Source organism: Podarcis muralis, chromosome 12 (genome assembly GCF_964188315.1).
Source record: "Podarcis muralis chromosome 12, rPodMur119.hap1.1, whole genome shotgun sequence".
NCBI classification, from domain to species: domain Eukaryota; kingdom Metazoa; phylum Chordata; class Lepidosauria; order Squamata; family Lacertidae; genus Podarcis; species Podarcis muralis.
The window spans coordinates 10379504-10396600 of NC_135666.1; the positions used below are offsets into that span (position 1 = coordinate 10379504).

The 17097-nt window shown below is 40.4% G+C and overlaps 1 protein-coding gene across 1 annotated transcript in view; it reads left to right on the forward strand.

The window, feature by feature from the left end:
- LOC114607606 (sodium channel protein type 5 subunit alpha-like) overlaps nucleotides 1-13761 on the forward strand; it is a 40316-nt gene extending 26555 nt beyond the window's left edge. Inside the window, exons 13-21 of the mRNA XM_077936712.1 lie at nucleotides 756-899; nucleotides 2670-2843; nucleotides 3477-3608; nucleotides 4324-4563; nucleotides 6087-6143; nucleotides 8131-8272; nucleotides 9243-9343; nucleotides 10739-11009; nucleotides 11562-13761. Coding sequence (XP_077792838.1) covers nucleotides 756-899; nucleotides 2670-2843; nucleotides 3477-3608; nucleotides 4324-4563; nucleotides 6087-6143; nucleotides 8131-8272; nucleotides 9243-9343; nucleotides 10739-11009; nucleotides 11562-12703 — 2403 coding nt within the window. The 3' untranslated portion in view covers nucleotides 12704-13761. The remainder of the gene's footprint in view (nucleotides 1-755; nucleotides 900-2669; nucleotides 2844-3476; nucleotides 3609-4323; nucleotides 4564-6086; nucleotides 6144-8130; nucleotides 8273-9242; nucleotides 9344-10738; nucleotides 11010-11561) is intronic.
- The last annotated feature ends 3336 nt before the right edge of the window (nucleotides 13762-17097 follow it).

The window sequence follows — 17097 nt, forward strand, 5'->3', positions numbered from 1 at the left end:
CTAGTTACAGATGAACCTAGATGAAGCAGATTATCTAGACCCATTTCATTGTGGCTTCACTCCTGGGCACAGTACTGAAACAGTCTTGGTTACTCTGATTGATGAGGGAAGACCAGGAGTGCTATTCATCTCTTGGCCACGTTGACCGCTGACCAAGGTATCCTGACACAGCTCTGGGAGGTATTATAGTGGTTCTTCTCCTACCTACAGGGGTGCTACCAGAGAATACAATTCAGGGACTTTTGTCTGGCCCCATGATATCTCTATTATGGAGAACCACTAGGTTCTATCTTGTCCTCTGTGTGCTTAACATCACTCTCAAGCCACTGGGAGGAGTCACCCAGGGATTGGGGGCACAAAGTTACCAAAATGAGGATGACATTTATTGGGGTGGATCTAAGGAAATTCATTTCTGATCTACTCTCAATCTAATTATTCTGGCCTTTATATGGCGACCAGCCATTGGCAACTGGGAAGCTGGTAGTTTTTTTTGCAACTTTATCTTCTCATGAGCAAATATTCCAGTGTATTAGTTCACACAAGAAACTCTTCCTCTGCACTCTGTGGATGTGCTGCTTGTACTAGTTACATAGAAGGCCACCAGCAGAATGTTCCAGGGATAGGAAGAAAAGAGGAAATAATTTGCTATTTTCTCCTGCAAAGACGCTAAATGTTAAAAAGACTGGTTTCCTGCTGATTCTCAGAACACTGATAATTTCTGTATTTGATTTCTCTTTATTTCAGTGTTGGTCAAGTTCTTCCCATGTTGCACAGTGAATACTGATAAATTTCCAGGCAACACTTGGTGGAGGTTTAGAAAAACCTGCTACAGAATTGTAAAACATAGTTGGTTTGAATCTTTTATCATATTTATGATATTACTGAGCAGTGGTGTTCTGGTAAGCTTACTATGATATCCTCAAAATAAGAGTATTATTAATTTTTTGGCCTTGTGTTCAGCTCTGAATTTTCTTTTTTCCTATAGCTGCTGAAATCTGTTTAATAGGATGATAGGTGATTTTTTTTTTAAAAAAAATATATTCCTTGATATTATATAATCATACCTAGTGTATTCCATTTTATTGGTGCATGAGTAATAGTGAAAACTTTCTTAGATAAACAATGGCCAAAATCCAAAGAACCATGCAGCTAGATCCAAGGGAACTTTTGACTTGTTCTTCTTGAACAGTAGCCCTTCATTTTACATGACAATCCATTTTTTAAAGTGGATTGGAGGTTCTATCAGACAAAATAATGCTGGGCACTTAAAGCAGCTCTTTAGATTCCAACTGATAAAAGTGAGGCTTGCTTGTTTTTTAAAGTATTTTTTAAAGTATATGTTTATATTTTTAAGAGTATTTTATAAAAGATCACAGTTAATGGATTGCTGGGATTTCCTTCAGAACTCTCCAGATATATTGCACTAGGTTTCAATGGTATGAACTAAGTGGAATCTTTATTAATGGTATAGAAACTCAGACATGCTGGATATAAAGCAATAAAGCAATTTTATTCCAAGCCCCCACAAGAGATTTGGCATATGAAAAAAAGTTCATTTATATGGGCCATATATGTAAACTCAAATGGATCTCACCCAGTCCTTAGCTTCTGTTGCTACCGAGATGGCCAGAACTCTGAGCACAGGCTAGAAGTTGGTGGTCACTGAAGAGTGGTATGCCGCACCCAAACTTTGTACAGTCTAGTTTCTTCCTCCAAATCAGGATTTTATATAACCACTAGCCAAAGTCCAGTTGGCCATATGAACAATCTGCTATTTCAAGATACAGGTAGGTAGTCGTGTTGGTCTGTCGTAGTCGAAACAAGATAAAAAAAATCCTTCCAGTAGCACCTTAGAGACCAACTAAGTTTGTTATTGGTATGAGCTTTCGTGTGCATGCACACTTCTTCAGATACTACTCTTCTAAGGTGCTACTGGAAGGATTTTTTTTATTTCAAGATAAACATCCTATTGGTTAAAAACCCCATATCTGTGGATCATAGTATGCTCAATTTTGTAGCTTGAAATGGCCATATAAGAGATTGTGGCATGCTTCAGTTGTGTGCATGGCACATGATACAATGTTCCTGTTATATAACAATCTAATGCATACTAACCCCTTAACCTATATTTCCGCCAGTTATTCAATCTTTGATACATAATCCCAGCAATTATGCAATGCTCGTGCCTTCTATATATTGCCTATTAGGGCTATGGGGCTTGCCAGTTCATCACTAGGGTTTTTCCTTTTGCAGGCTTTTATGTGTAATCAGTTGGGTTCAAAGCAATGGAGAGCTATAGCTAGAATCTTACATCCAGTATAGGCATAATTATTAAGGACCCCTAGGCCAATGCTATGGTCCTAAGAACCATCTTTGATGTCAAATTGCTACACTCTGACAAATAATTTAGGCCTATGATTTCTACATTGTCTTTTAATTTTACTACATACTTGGGAAAAAAATGTTGTTGAATCTTGAACATGGGAGCAGGGTTCACACAGTGAACTTCAGAGATCAATGTTGTAGTACTTCTTAAACTTTAATCAGCTGGAAGAAGCCCTTCCCAATGAATGCTAAGTGAGTGGGCTCCACCCTTTTGCATCACATTGCACAAATTTTAAATATCCCACTAGTGAATTCAAAATCACATCTGATTTCTGAAATACTAGATCTTTGAAGACATCTACCTTGCTGAGAGAAAGACCATAAAAATCATACTGGAATATGCAGATATATTTTTCTTCTACATCTTTTTCCTGGAGATGCTTCTGAAATGGGTGGCTTATGGCTTCAGAAAATATTTCACCAATGCTTGGTGTTGGCTTGATTTCTTCATTGTATGTGTAAGTATCAGATTTAATCTTACTGTCCTGCATGTTGCTGTAATGTACAATTATGTGAAGTAGCTACCGCCTCAGAGATCCATGTAGCAAATGGGCCAGCCTCACAGTTAGGTAGAGTGAGCAAGCCACCCCGGGCAGCTGATTTTGGGATTTTGTGCCTCAGGTAGCAAAATAATGTGGTTAGCCCTAGGAACACTATGTATTTTGACTTGCTTTGGGGGGGGGGTGTGCATGCTGTCCCATCTCAGGCAACATAATGTTGATTTAAATCAATGATCAGTGTCAGTGTCCCTGATCTTTGACATAGGGAAGACAATTGGTGGAGGAAAGGCAGGGCCAAGGGGAGGGGAATCTAATACATTCTGGATTCCACAGAGGGGTTGCTTGATAAACAAATCAGCATGGAAAGAATTCCCTGAAGACACAATGTTTGAAAACCATAACTCCACATCAAGAATGGTGCGTGGGAAACCACTTAAACAAAATTGTATTAATTTGGAAATAATTTGTATAAATGAGTTAACATTTGGAAAATCAATAAAAATAATTGGCATAAGAAAACCATAACTCCAAAGATATGTTTTACAAGTAAACAGCCCGTGTTTTTCCTTTCTTTTCCTTTTTTTATCACAGGTTTCCTTTCCTGCAAAAACAGTTGGAACAAAGGGAAGAGATCTGTGTGATAGCCATGTCTCCACAAAATCTCTCAGAACTTTAAGAGCCCTGAGACCTCTTCGCGCATTGTCCAGATTTAAAGGGATAAAGGTACTAAATACAGTTTTTCTGTTACATGTCCCACAAAGCTAAGGCTGTGTTGAGCTGGTAGTAGGGATGGCAAAATCTATCCCATTCTGTTCCATTCTAATCCATCCAATCCCAGTCAATATGTGGGTATCTTGAACTACGTTATACCCTGCTCCTATGTTGATTTTTAAAAAGGAAATTTAGATAATTTTTAGATAATTCCAGGGAAATCCTAAACAACCCAGACATAAAAAGAGTCACAAAATGCACACATAACAAAACAAAACAAGTAGTATTTAGGACTCTGTTTTTCCTGTTTTAACACTATAAAGCTGCTTGCACATGAAGTCATTTCCTGCATCATTTCAAAAAGTGTTTTGAAGCTTCTCCAAGCACACATAATTGCTAAAACAATTGACAGGCATCTTGCCTGGTACCCCTACTTTAAAGGCGGTCTTTTAATTTTGATTTTATGAATGGAAAACTGAGTTAGTGACTTGCTCAAGACTGCCTTTTGACCTGGGATTTGGACCCACTTCCTCATAGCAAATTCTAGCACCATATTCACTCAGTTGGTGGTGCTCATTTGTAAATCAGGAGAAAGATCCATACTTAATCGTGTAATTGCCACATGATTATCAGATTGCTCGGTTATGTGCTATCATTGCTTAGAGCCATTGGTAGTCTGATTCTATTCATTGAATAACTGATTGTGTGTTTCATTTTCTCATTTAAGGTTGTAGTGAATGCACTCGCAGGAGCTGTCCCTTCGATCGGGAATGTGCTGCTTGTCTGTGTTGTTCTCTGGCTCCCATTTAACATCCTAGGAGTACAACTGTTTGGAGGAAAATTTTCGAAATGCAGTGATGCATCTTTAAAAAATAAAAGTGTCTGTGAAAGTCAGAATTCCGAATGGACTAATACGAATGTCAACTTTGATCATGTTGGGATGGGGTATCTGGCTCTCCTCCAGGTGGTATGTTCAATCACACATAGTTTCTTTGGCAAGAAAACAACCTTGGCAAGCCACCAGTGGCGTAGCGTGGGGGGTGCAGGGGGGCCCGGCCGCACCGGGCACAACATCTGGGGGTTAGGGTTAGGGTGCGCAAATCCACGGGTTGGGGGCGCAAATCCACGGGTTAGGGGGCACAAATTACTTGCCTTGCCCCGGGTGCTGACAACCCACGCTACGCCACTGCAAGCCACATATGTGCAGCCAAAGAATAACAGATTATTGAAATTAGAGGTGATAGAAAATTACTAAAGAATTCAGAATTTGCTTTTGAAATTCAGTTTTGAAGGATTTTTTTTAAAAAAGAAAAAATACACAGGAGAGCAACCTTAAATATTAAGAAATATTGCTGATTGCTGTTAAACTGCACATTGAGATTTCCAGTTTGAAGCTAATCCATGATCTGAAGCTGAAACTAGCTCCATGATCCAGGGCTTCACAATGCCTGTGTTCTAAAATGCTACAGAGGATGTACTATTATATTTCTGAAGTATATCTCTCTCCAGTAGAAGACCTGTACAAACCTGAAGTGTAGAGAACGCGCAAGGGGAGGGATGGTAGTGTGAGCATGCTAGCTCCACCACTACTGCAGTGTTGTTCCTTGATTTGTGAATGGTGACTGTGCAAAGAGGGAAGGCTCCTGTATCTGGAGGCTCTCGATGTATTTTGGAACCCTCATTCTTCAATGTTCCAAAATGTGCATTTTGAAGGGGATGTTTCCTCTGGTCTGGTTTTTTAGAGACAACTATTATATTGGCGTGGGACGCAGGTGGCACTGTGGGTTAAACCACAGAGCCTAGGACTTGCCAATCAGAAGGTCGGCGGTTCGAATCCCCGCGACGGGGTGAGCTCCCGTTGCTCGGTCCCTGCTCCTGCCAACCTAGCAGTTTGAAAGCACGTCAAAGTGCAAGTACATAAATAGGTACCGCTCTGGCGGGAAGGTAAACGGCGTTTCTGTGTGCTGCTCTGGTTCGCCAGAAGCCGCTTAGTCATGCTGGCTGTATGCCCACTCCCTCGGCCAATAAAGCGAGATGAGCGCCGCAACCCCAGAGTTGGTCACGACTGGACCTAATGGTCAGGTGCCCCTTTACCTTTATTATATTGGCAATAGAAAGTCTGTTTCTGTGCCCCTGAACAGCATAAGATAACAAAATAAAAATATTTTTTTATATATAGGCAGGCACCTTCTATGCCAACTTTTAAATGCTTGCTGAAAACTTTTTATTCCTCCAGGAATTGCCTGTGCAGGCAATTAAGAGTACATCTCTCACAGTGGTCTATTGGTGTTTGTACAGTGTCTTTATCCATGCATGAGGCAGGCATGTGGATAGACAAATATGGCTGCACCTGTCAAGTCTAGTGCATCCCTTAGCATACTCCTCAGGAGGGTGGCAAGCCAAATGGGTGTTAGACTGTCAGACAGACTAGGAAAAACGATTTACAGAATACTTCCGTAACTTGGTTTGTTTATATATATATTTTGCCAGGCAACCTTTAAGGGCTGGATGGAGATTATGTATGCTGCAGTAGATGCACCTTCAAAAGTAAGCCATGAAAAGTTACAGCATTTGTCCTTTTTAGATGCTTTGCTTCATTTTTATTGACCGGTTACACTACTGAGTTGTATCATTCTATGTACTTTTAGAATTGTTACAGCCTTCACCCCAAAGAATCTTGGGAACTGGAGTTTGGTGAGGTTGCTTACAGTTGCAAGATAGGGATGGGATGGAGGACATTTCTCCTTGCAGAGCACATTTTAAACTGTTTTTCTCCCAGTGGGTGTTATTCCAGCCTGAATTAAAACACCTCATTTTTACACTCAAAAATGTTTACTTTTAGTTTGTGAAATTAAAATTATTCAGCCCTGAAAGAAACATCTCCCTGCATATCTCTGAGCAAGCTTCCTGAGTAGAAGGAATCAGAACAGTAACTCCTGGAGAGATCTTGTAGACAGCTTTCTCTGATAGTGAGTAATTGCAAAATCACAACTATGAACTGGAAGTGCTTCATCCTATGATGATTATAGTCTTGTACTATCTAGAACAGTTTATCTGAAATTTTGCCAATACCCTTGCAGCAGAAAGGAAATACAGTATTAGTTTGCTGCTGTCACCATCAATTCCTATGCCTGCAAATGGGTTCGGTGGTATAATTAATCAAATTCTCTATTACGTTTTTATTTTATTTCAAGCTGTCTCAGTTCCTCAAGTTTCTTGGTAAACGAAGTTCTACATGCCTATGGGAGAGGACACTGGGGAGCAACTGCCAATAGCCATATTCAGTCACCCATTGCAGAAATCAGGGGTGCCAACTTGAATAAAATATTGGGGGGTGCAAAGTAAGCCCTGCCCTGCATAATCAATCACATGATGCGGTACATGGACACCACTTGAATGGCAGTGTCCATCAACTGGGGCGGCAGCCCCCTCAATTCCCCTGGCTCTCTAATTCCCCAGGCTCATCACCCACTATTCCACCATGCACCCCAAAGCATCCAAATAAATACCTGTCAAGCTAAAGACCTATATTACTTAACAGACTTCTACAAAAATGACAACCCCATATCAAATACCTAGGAAATACCTATCAGGAGTGAACATAGACCATTAGTACCAAAATGTATGGGAAACCGCCCTATTAGAAAAGTTAACCAACAAACTTAAACCAGCATAGGGGCAAGCAAAGGAGGACGCCTTCACTCCACTGTGGTACCCCTTTATCACATACACAGCACAACAAAGCAATGACCTATGCCCCCCCAACAGCATATGAATCAGTATGGTTAACCTGACCCAACAACCTACCCTCACACACATACATACAAACATGCCCCACTGCAATCAGCTGAATGCAACCAACCAAGCTCTGGCCTCTGGATGCCAACAAAAACAAATAACTATATAAATAAAGGACCTACCCATGAGACGCTGACACAAAAACCACACACAAACACTATACAGCAGAATGAAAAGATCATTATCTCCCCAACCATCTCCCTCCTATCTTCCGTCCCCACAATGCCTAGTACAATAGTGTCTCATACTGAATGTAAATGAACTGTGAAAAAGAAGAAAGTGAAGATGCTTTATGTACATTTCCTTGCTTATTTGTTTTCTATCACAAAAAAATCTTCAATAAAAACTAATTTAAGAAACACAGAAACATCTCTCACATTACTTCCTGAATCCCCAGAGCACCTGGGAACCCAGCAGGCTCTGTAAATCTCTGGAGGTGACCTGTTCTAATTGGTCCTCCACCATTTTGGATATAGCTAGCTGTATGTCTAGTCATGATTACCTTATTTCAGTAACCAGAGTACCAGGACACTAGTTCAGGTGTAGAACCGTGACGGGTTCAGCATGTGTCCTTTTATACATTGCCTACTGTGTCTCACAAGGTGTATCTAATTACATAGCATCCATTTATGCTTTTAAACAAATCAAACAGGGCAATGAAATATTCATGATAAATTAAGAATTGACACAATTAAGTCACAAACAAGGCGTTTCTTGTCTTTCTACTTTATTTCAGGAAAATGAACAGCCAAGTTTTGAAAATAATGTGTGGGCATATCTCTATTTTGTGGCTTTTATCATATTTGGATCGTTCTTCATGCTAAACCTCTTCATTGGAGTTGTTATTGACAATTTCAACCAACAAAGGAAAAAGATAAGTACTCACATGAGTTACAAAATATTTCACTCCCATAAAGATTGTATAATAGTTGGATAGAAATGGTGTTCAGTACAGTGTTGTAATAGACTGCAGCTGATCATGTCCAAGGCATTGTCAGTCCAAGGCCAAAATCAGAAAGAAAGTAATCCTCAGTACCACTTGTTCTGTTCAGGAGATATCAGATTACATTACTTGGGAACCAGAACAGAACCACAGAATTGTAGAGCTGGAAGGGATCATGAGGGTCGTATAGTCCAACCCCCTGCAATGCAGGAATCTTTTGCTCAACGTGGGGCTCAAACCCATGACTCTAAGATTAAGTGATTAAGAGTCTCATGTTTTGCTGACTGAGCTACCCCACAGTAGCCTGCCTGGCTGGGTCTTTCCTCCAAGGTGCTCAAGATTGTGTACACGGTTCCGCCCCTCCCTATTTTATCCTGTGCGGTAGGTTAGTCTGAAAGATGATGGATATCTCAAGGTCACCCAGTGAGCTTCATGACCGAGTAAGGAGTGACACTTAAAAATGGATTTCCTTGTGACTGATTAGCAGAAAGCAAGAAAAGTAGCTTTAGAAAGGAGTATTCATAGTTCCTGAAAAAGAGGGTAAGGGGTATCCATCTAGAACATTGAAACTTCTGGTTCTCTCATTGTTTTGCCACAATTGTGATGCCCTACAATTCATGGCATGGAAAACTTGCGGAACTGTTTTCATTTCATCTGGACCTTATATTTTAGACAGTGGTGCTCATGGTTGGTGGTGGTGGTGGAAGCACCTTGAACCACCACTGATTTTGAAGGATATCCAGGCATAGTCTTCACCATGAGTCTCCATAACTGTGACTACAGATGGTAATGTAGTAAATAGCTTAAATTTCCCATAGTGCTAGAAAGTACTTAGTTGGATTTGCATAAAAGCTTGATATCTTCAGGCAGAAAGATGCATTTTGTATTTATTTCCTTATACCTAGGGGGAGAACTCATTTTTATGTCAGACGAACAAAAGAAATATTATAACGCATTAAAAAAACTTGGTAACAAGAAACCACTTAAGCCCGTTCCACGGCCGCAGGTAAGACAGCCACTAACAATAAGTGCATTTCCTTGTTTGGTTTTGGAATTAACTTGGAACTACCTTTCAAAATCTAGTATAACAAGTTATTTAGTGGTCAACATTTTGCCTTTTGCTTTCATAGTGAGAATTCTTTACTTATTTCAATAGGTTTACTCTGTGTAAGATGAAAGAAATTAAGCAAAATTAGAAAAATTATAGTAGTGAAGAAAATGCATTTTTAAACAAAGGTCTATATAACTTGACTTGCTCTTGTAACAAGCATTATATCAGTGATTGCTGCCAGTTTTATTTTGTTTAAAAATGTGTTATGCAACCAGATAATTAACGCCACCATCAAAATATAAACAGGAAAATCACATCAATTTTATCATTACGTTTGTCTGCTTGGCAAGCAACCCCCAGATTCCCAGCTTTTAATATTTTTTGAGGAAGTTTCTAGGATTTTTAGAATCTGAGGTATGAGGCACAATGTTCAGACACTATTCTTCTCAATTTTTATTAGCAATTTGACTGCTCCACCTTTTCAGTGTTTTGCTTTGTCACCCTCACCGCCTGAAAAAAGTGGGAGAGATGTACTTGTGGGATGTGGGTGTCAGCTTGTAGTTTTCCTGGTACTGGGGAGTGCTCTCGGTTGTTAGACAGTGTTTATGGAATCAATATTGTGTATGGGAAAGCAGTACTATGTGGACTTCACAGCCAAGACCAGCAGGACATAGCTGACTTCCCATGGTAAGCCTGAGGTCATCTGGGGTGGGGAGGAAGCAGCTGCAGTGATGGTACTCTTATTTTGTGTTATGTCATGTCCCCTGCCATGGCATGTTGTGTTATGCCACATTCTTATGGCGACCATTTTGTGACTGGTGCCCAAAAGGTGCCTGCTCGTCTGAAAAGGTTGTTGATTCCTGCAATAGCCCCTTTTCATATTAACCCACATGATCCAGATATGAGCGTCATGAGAAGAGAAAAGGACCAAACAAGGTGTTTAGTCCAGAATTCTAGCTTGTGGAATTCAACAAATAGTGAAATAATGCAAACTAGGGAACTATATTCTACATGTAAAACATGTATCTACATATCTTTATCTAACAACAAGAACATTACTTTCCTATCCTAAATACTGTGCTCAAGCAAAAATCTGTCCCTATAGCCTCTTAAAAGACAATTTTCTGGTTCTCTTGCAAAAGATTCCTCCTCTCTTCTTCTTTCATTCATAGCTATCAATTAGTTTTATCATATAAGCAAATACAAGTTAAAGCAAATTTTAAAAAACCCCAGTGAGAAACAGCCAAAAAGTACAGAATTATGTTATTTGCCTCAAAGAAAAGGGGAAATTATTAGTGAGTCAGTGGTGCCAATGCAATGCTTCTTGCTTTTTCCCCTCTTTTGCCACAGAACATGTACCAAGGACTTCTTTTTGACGTTGTAAACAAGAAAGCATTTGATATTTTCATTATAAGTCTAATTTTATTGAATGTGGTGATCATGGCAGCAGAACATGAAGACGAAGGGGAAGCTGTTAAGGGCCTTCTTGAAAATATAAATCTTGTATTTGTCGCTATCTTTACTGGAGAGTGCATCATCAAAATGTTGGCTTTGCGACTGTATTTCTTCAAAGACGGTTGGAATATATTTGATTTTGTGGTTGTGATTCTTTCAATACTTAGTAAGTAAAAAAAAATAGTTCATGTACATCAGGGTTATTTCTTGCCAGCAATAAGCAAATGCAAAAATGTGAGCTTGCACCAAGTCTGCATACCTAAGAAGGTGCCAATTGTATTAAATTATGGAGATCAAGGAATCTGTGTGGTTGCAAGAATGTCATGTGGTGCAGAATATGGTCTGAGAGATGGATGTCCAGATTGAGTAAATAGACATGCTCCATTTGCTGAATCCTCATGCTTGCTCATAGATCCAGGGCCTGCCTGCTCATGAGATGGGCTAATACAGGTGGCAGAACACCAAGAGATGTTGCCCCTACAGCATCCCAGATGCCACTTGTAGTGGTAGTGGCAGGAGATCTTGTGCACTCTGTGAGATCTTGCAAGAGCTCCATCTCACTGGAGCCAGCCATTGTTGTCCTCTAAACAGGCATTCACATAACAATTATTTTAGTGCAGCCTAAATATAGACCTAAATATTTAATTTTGGCTTAGCTTAAACTGGAAATAAAAATGCATTGTTGCTGAATTTTTCAAAAAATGAATTATTTTAATAGGTTCTGCAGCTGGACAACTTCGAAAAGCACTTGATTTCCCTCCTACAATCCTGAGAATAATTCGAGTAGCCCGTGTTAGTCGACTACTGAGACTTATCAGAGGAGCCAGAGGGCTTCGGACCCTCCTTTTTGCATTACTGATGTCCCTTCCTTCTCTCACCAACATTGGGCTTCTCCTTTTTCTGATCATGTTTATTTATGCTATTTTTGGTATGTCTAACTTTGCCTGTGCAAGTTGGCAAGGTGGGATTGACAACATTTTCAACTTCCAAACCTTTGGCAGCAGTATGCTTTGTCTCTTCCAAATAACAACATCTGCTGGCTGGCATGACCTTCTCAACCCAATGCTGAACACTGAGAACATCACTTGTGCTCCCAATTTAGGTGGAAATGGTCCCTGCGTAAACAGGAGTGTGGCAATTGCCTATTTTGTAAGCTACATCATTATATCATTCCTCATTGTAGTTAACATGTACATTGCTGTCATCATAGAGAACTTGAATGTTGCCACGGAGGAAAGCACAGAACCTCTAGGCGACGATGATTTTGAAATTTTTTATGAGATTTGGGCAAAATTTGATCCTCGCGCAACCCAATTTATTTCTTACTTCGCACTTTCAGACTTCGCTGATGCTCTAGCAGAACCTTTACGCATACCCAAACCAAACAGGCAACAGCTGATGTTAATGGACCTTCCTATGGTAAACGGAAATAAAATCCACTGCTTGGATATTTTGTTTGCTTTTACCAAAAGGGTATTGGGAGAATATGGGGACATGGGTCCACTTGAGACCCAGATAGAAGAAAAGTATCCAGAGAAGATTGCCAACGAACCCATTATAACGACTCCCAAGAGAAAAGAGGAGGAATCTGCTGCCATTATCCAGAGGGCTTTCAGGATGTATCTCCTTCACCAAGCAGTGAAAGAAGTCTGTCAGGAAACCTGCAACAGCACCCCCTTGGAATGCATACATGAGGAGGAAGGTGGGTCTGCAGTCACACTTAGTGAAAACGAAGACAGTCAGTCAAGTAACTCCCACAGCCCATCTCCCGTATCTATTCCTCCATCTTACAGTAACGTCACAGGCACCACTAATGACATTATTCAAGTGACGATCACAGACACTAGTGAACCCAAGTGATTTACAGTTCGCTATTTTTCTTGTCGCAATACAATTTTCCAGGAAGTGTAACACTACAAAAATATTTCCATCATTATAGCCACCTTTATTTAACACTTTTAACTGTGAAGCTTTCCCATTTGTGTATCCTCTTGATGCTCTTAGCGGGACTAAATATTGCAACTGGAAAGTCTTCAATAATAGTTAAAGGAGAAAAGATTTGTACCTTTACTGCTTAGCTTTATTGACTGATTAGTTAGCATGTTATTTTGGTAGCTGTTGGGGCCACGATAAAAAAAAAAAAAAGAGCCATGGACTTCTCTTTATCTATGAATGCTTTGTTGTTACCCCCCCCCCTTATTCAAAAATACATTTTGGGACCAGGAAAGAGTCCAGTTGCCCAGAATAGTTTATCATGAGATATGGGCCTTGTGTTGCAAATGGCTAACAACAAACTGTCAGATTCAGCTCCTTTGCAGAGAAAGACAAAGCAAAGGTGACCTGTAGCCAGTAAAAGCTGGTCTTCTAATTGTACAGACTGGCTAGTAAACCATACCTGGAGGTTTTTGTACAGATCAAAGAGCATCACCTGACTTGCTGTGTTTTGTAACTGGTCTCTCCTGTTCATTATCTGGCCAGAGCTTGCTGATAGTGCACAGATTCAATCCCTGAATGATATCCTTCAGGTAACCAGTTCAAGATATGTTGTGGTTGTTTAAGACTGAGTTTTGTTTTAAAGAAGTATCAGAGAAGGCATGGTGAGTCAATCCATTTGAGTCTAAATTAATTCTTATTGAATATATCATGGCTGCCCCTCCCATTACATGCCCACACATGGAAGTAATTTTTATACTACGTAACTGTTAAATTGTGTGGGGGAAATTATAATTCCTGCAAAACACTACAGCAATCACGTATTTCTACTCATACAAGTCAGGCTGCATGTATTCACACAATGTTTTAAAATAAGTGGGATTACTTACATCAATGCGATACTTATGTACACATACTGCACAAGTAAGCAAACAAATGTACCTGCCTAATGTATATTATAAAATGATATTTCACAAACTATAGCAATTAAATAAAAACAGTTGGATTTTCAGATTTGTTGGCTGTTCTTGGTGGAAAATGTAGGTGCTGGAAACTTTTGTCCATATACGGATTCACGCAACATTGTCTGGGGCAAGGGGCAGGAGAATAGCAAGGTTACAGAGTCAGATTTCTACAGAGCCCGGGGTGTACATGAACTGGTTGGTCTGGAGACACAGACTTGCAAGGGATATGGGGGAGCTGTCCATTTAGGGAAGACTAGCACTAATTCTGGAACACAATTGCTGAAACCATTGGAGAAGAAAATAAGGCAAGAAACAAGGAGCTGGATAAGACAGCAAGGCAACAACTGAAGGCTCTTGTAGTAGATATTGCAGCCCGAGCTTTGCTGTTGTATCAGCTGGCAAGTCCTGACAGTGGGGAAAAGTCTATTGCCTGGGGGAAATGACATCCATAGAGTGGCTCCCTCTTACAGCACGAGCATGTCCTTCATTTACTTCCGAAGTCCCTTATTAACTGCACTGGTTTTGGAAGCAAAATGAAGCAAAATTCTCCAACTCTGATCTTTCTCCACCAGCAAGTAGACACTGCCTGTATCACTTCTGTGTCTGAATCCCAACAGTTTTCAAAGCACAGTCCCCATTGACCCTTCCATGGACTTTGGGGTGCTCCAGACCTGCTATATATGGCCATATGCTTTTTTTCCACCTTGCAAAAGTGGTTGTTGAACGCTTGGTGTGAAATATGTTGTAAAAAGTGACAGCTGCACAACAGTCAAAACACCTTTAGGTGGCAGTATCTTCTAATATTTTAAAACATTAAAAGCTTTTAGTGCCCAGCACACCCCACAATTTCCCAATTGCTGAAATAACGATGTGGGAAACTTTTTGCTCCACCACTGATTTTGGTAGTGGTCTCTGCATTTATTTACTAAACTCGAAAAGTCCCCAAGAGGCAAATGTCCCCACTTTCATCTTGAAGTCCCCTGCACTAGCTACACCGATTATTATTTTTTAAAAAAAGACATATCTTCACTACAAAATTATGTAAATTTTATATCACTTGCATTTTAATTGCTTCTCTAAATGATTTGAAGCAGGAAAACTGCAGTCAAGAAAAACCTACAGTCTTCATATCCCACTATAATACTGTATTAGGAAACCTCTAACCATGTGGGCAGGCAGATCAGGGTTACAAGTCCTGGGGAAACAACTTTGCATTATCTTCCTTGGTTTCTGAGACTTCTTTCTTTAGAGTTTAGATCAAGAGTGTAAAAGTGTTAATTCTTCAAAGTTGTGTAGGGAGAAGGAGGAATCTTGGAGAAGAGGGTGCGTTGTGCATTCAAAAGCCATTTATTCTTCACAACGCCTCGCTAGGAAATGGCATCAATTATATAAAGATGCCATATTAGTTACTTGTGCCTGTCTTTATCAAAACTTAAAGGGCCACAGACCCTTGAAGAGCTAATGAAATTTGCAGCATGTGGTTAATAAAATATACAGGGAACTCTACCATAACTCATATACTATGGTTTAGGACAGGGATTATTCATTGTGAAGATTGTTATCCAGCTACAGCTAAATGCAGCAATTAGAGATGGGATTTTTATTATTTATTGCTCTCCCTCCCCACCCCCAAGTATACTTTCTAGTTTATCTTAATATGCCATCAGCCAAGCACTATCTGCCCTTCTTAAAGATATGCTTCCCACCACAGAGGTGGATTTAGGGGGGTGCGACTAGTTTGGTCTCGCTGGGTGCCCATAATATAATAATAATAATTTAGTATTTATAGCCCGCCCATCCGGCTGGGTTACCCCAGCCACTCTGGGTGGCTTCCAACAGATTAAAAACAGAGTAAAATAAAAACTTCCCTAAACAGGGCTGACTTCAGATGTCTTCTAAATGTCAGATAGTTGTTTTTTCCCTTGACATCTGATGGGAGGGCGTTCCACAGGGCGGGCGCCACCACCGAGAAGGCCCTTGGTGCCAGAATTCCATTTAGAATGGAGAGCGAGAAGCGGGGAGAGGGGTGGTGTCACCAAATTTTGGCATTGCACAGGGTGCCACTGAAATCTGAGACCCCAAAGTCTGCCAGCGCCCCCAACCTATTTCCTTATGAGTAATCCCTGTTTGACTCACTAACTCATTGCAACTTGTGCTTGTAACACTGTGGGCGTAAGTGGAGTGAGATCCCAGAACACCCCCTTTGATGCTATGGCATCAATCCATGTTGCCTGTGCCTTTTAAACTTACCCAGGAGTCAGGCTGGGAGATACACCTTGACAACATTTTATGCCAGCCTTCACTAGCCCCTGGTGAAACAACACTTTTTTCAGAGTGGAAAGTTTTGTTTGAAAAGTGGTGCTCTTTTTGAAAAACAAAACCTCTCTTTTGCTGCAAAATCCCAAACCCATGCTCTTTTCTTGGCAGAACATTTGCCAGATGAGGGGGATGGGATCAGGCCGGGCACTTTACTGTGGCTTGCCTACTTTAGAGAGGATGCAGAGATGATGCATAATATTACACTACGGATACAATGTCTACTTTAAAAGAGGCAATCAGAGGCAATATGCAGAGTGTAGTCCTTTCCCCCATCTCTCTATCTCTTGCCAAGAGGATTGTGCTGCGCAGAAATAATGAGCTGAACATTTGTATCTGCCCTTTCCTGAAAGATTACTCAAAGGGGAGGTGGGGTTTCAAACCATTTATTGAAAACAGGACTCCTGTTTCGGCACAGGCATAGAACATCTGCCTTTCTCCTGTCCTTTTAATTTATTTCATTGCATTTATGTAGCACTTGATTGTAAAAAATAAACTCAAAGCAGTTTAGAAAAAGAACTAAGCAATGCAATTACCAGTAAAAAAAGTTTTAAAAACTTTCCCCAAAAAATTCAAATCAATGATACACTAAAAAGCAGGTTGAAATGTCAGCATTCTACATATCTGGATTGTTATGTACTGAAGTTCTCCCCCTGGGCCAGCAGGGGGATACTGTAGATAGTTTTCACTCAGGTCCACGTATGCAAATAAGGGATCGAAAGTGACGTTCAGTGATTGGATAGTTACAGAAAATGGTTACTGTTGCGTTCTAGTGGAGCTCTATATAAGCAGGCTGGCTGAACCCTTCAGTTCAGTTCAGTTCTGGCCTGTGAATAAACAAGAGCTGTTTGAAGAATCGCTGTGTCGTCTGATATGTTCACCCACAACTTAACATGGATAGGCTTGTGTCAGGGGTTCAGGAGCAGAGGCAAGGGCAAGGGAGGAAACAGAGAGCGAAGGGGAGGAGGCAGAAGAAAGGATGAGCGATGACGACGACCCGAGATCTCCGAGTCTCTCCAGTGAGTCGGAGGATTCACAGAA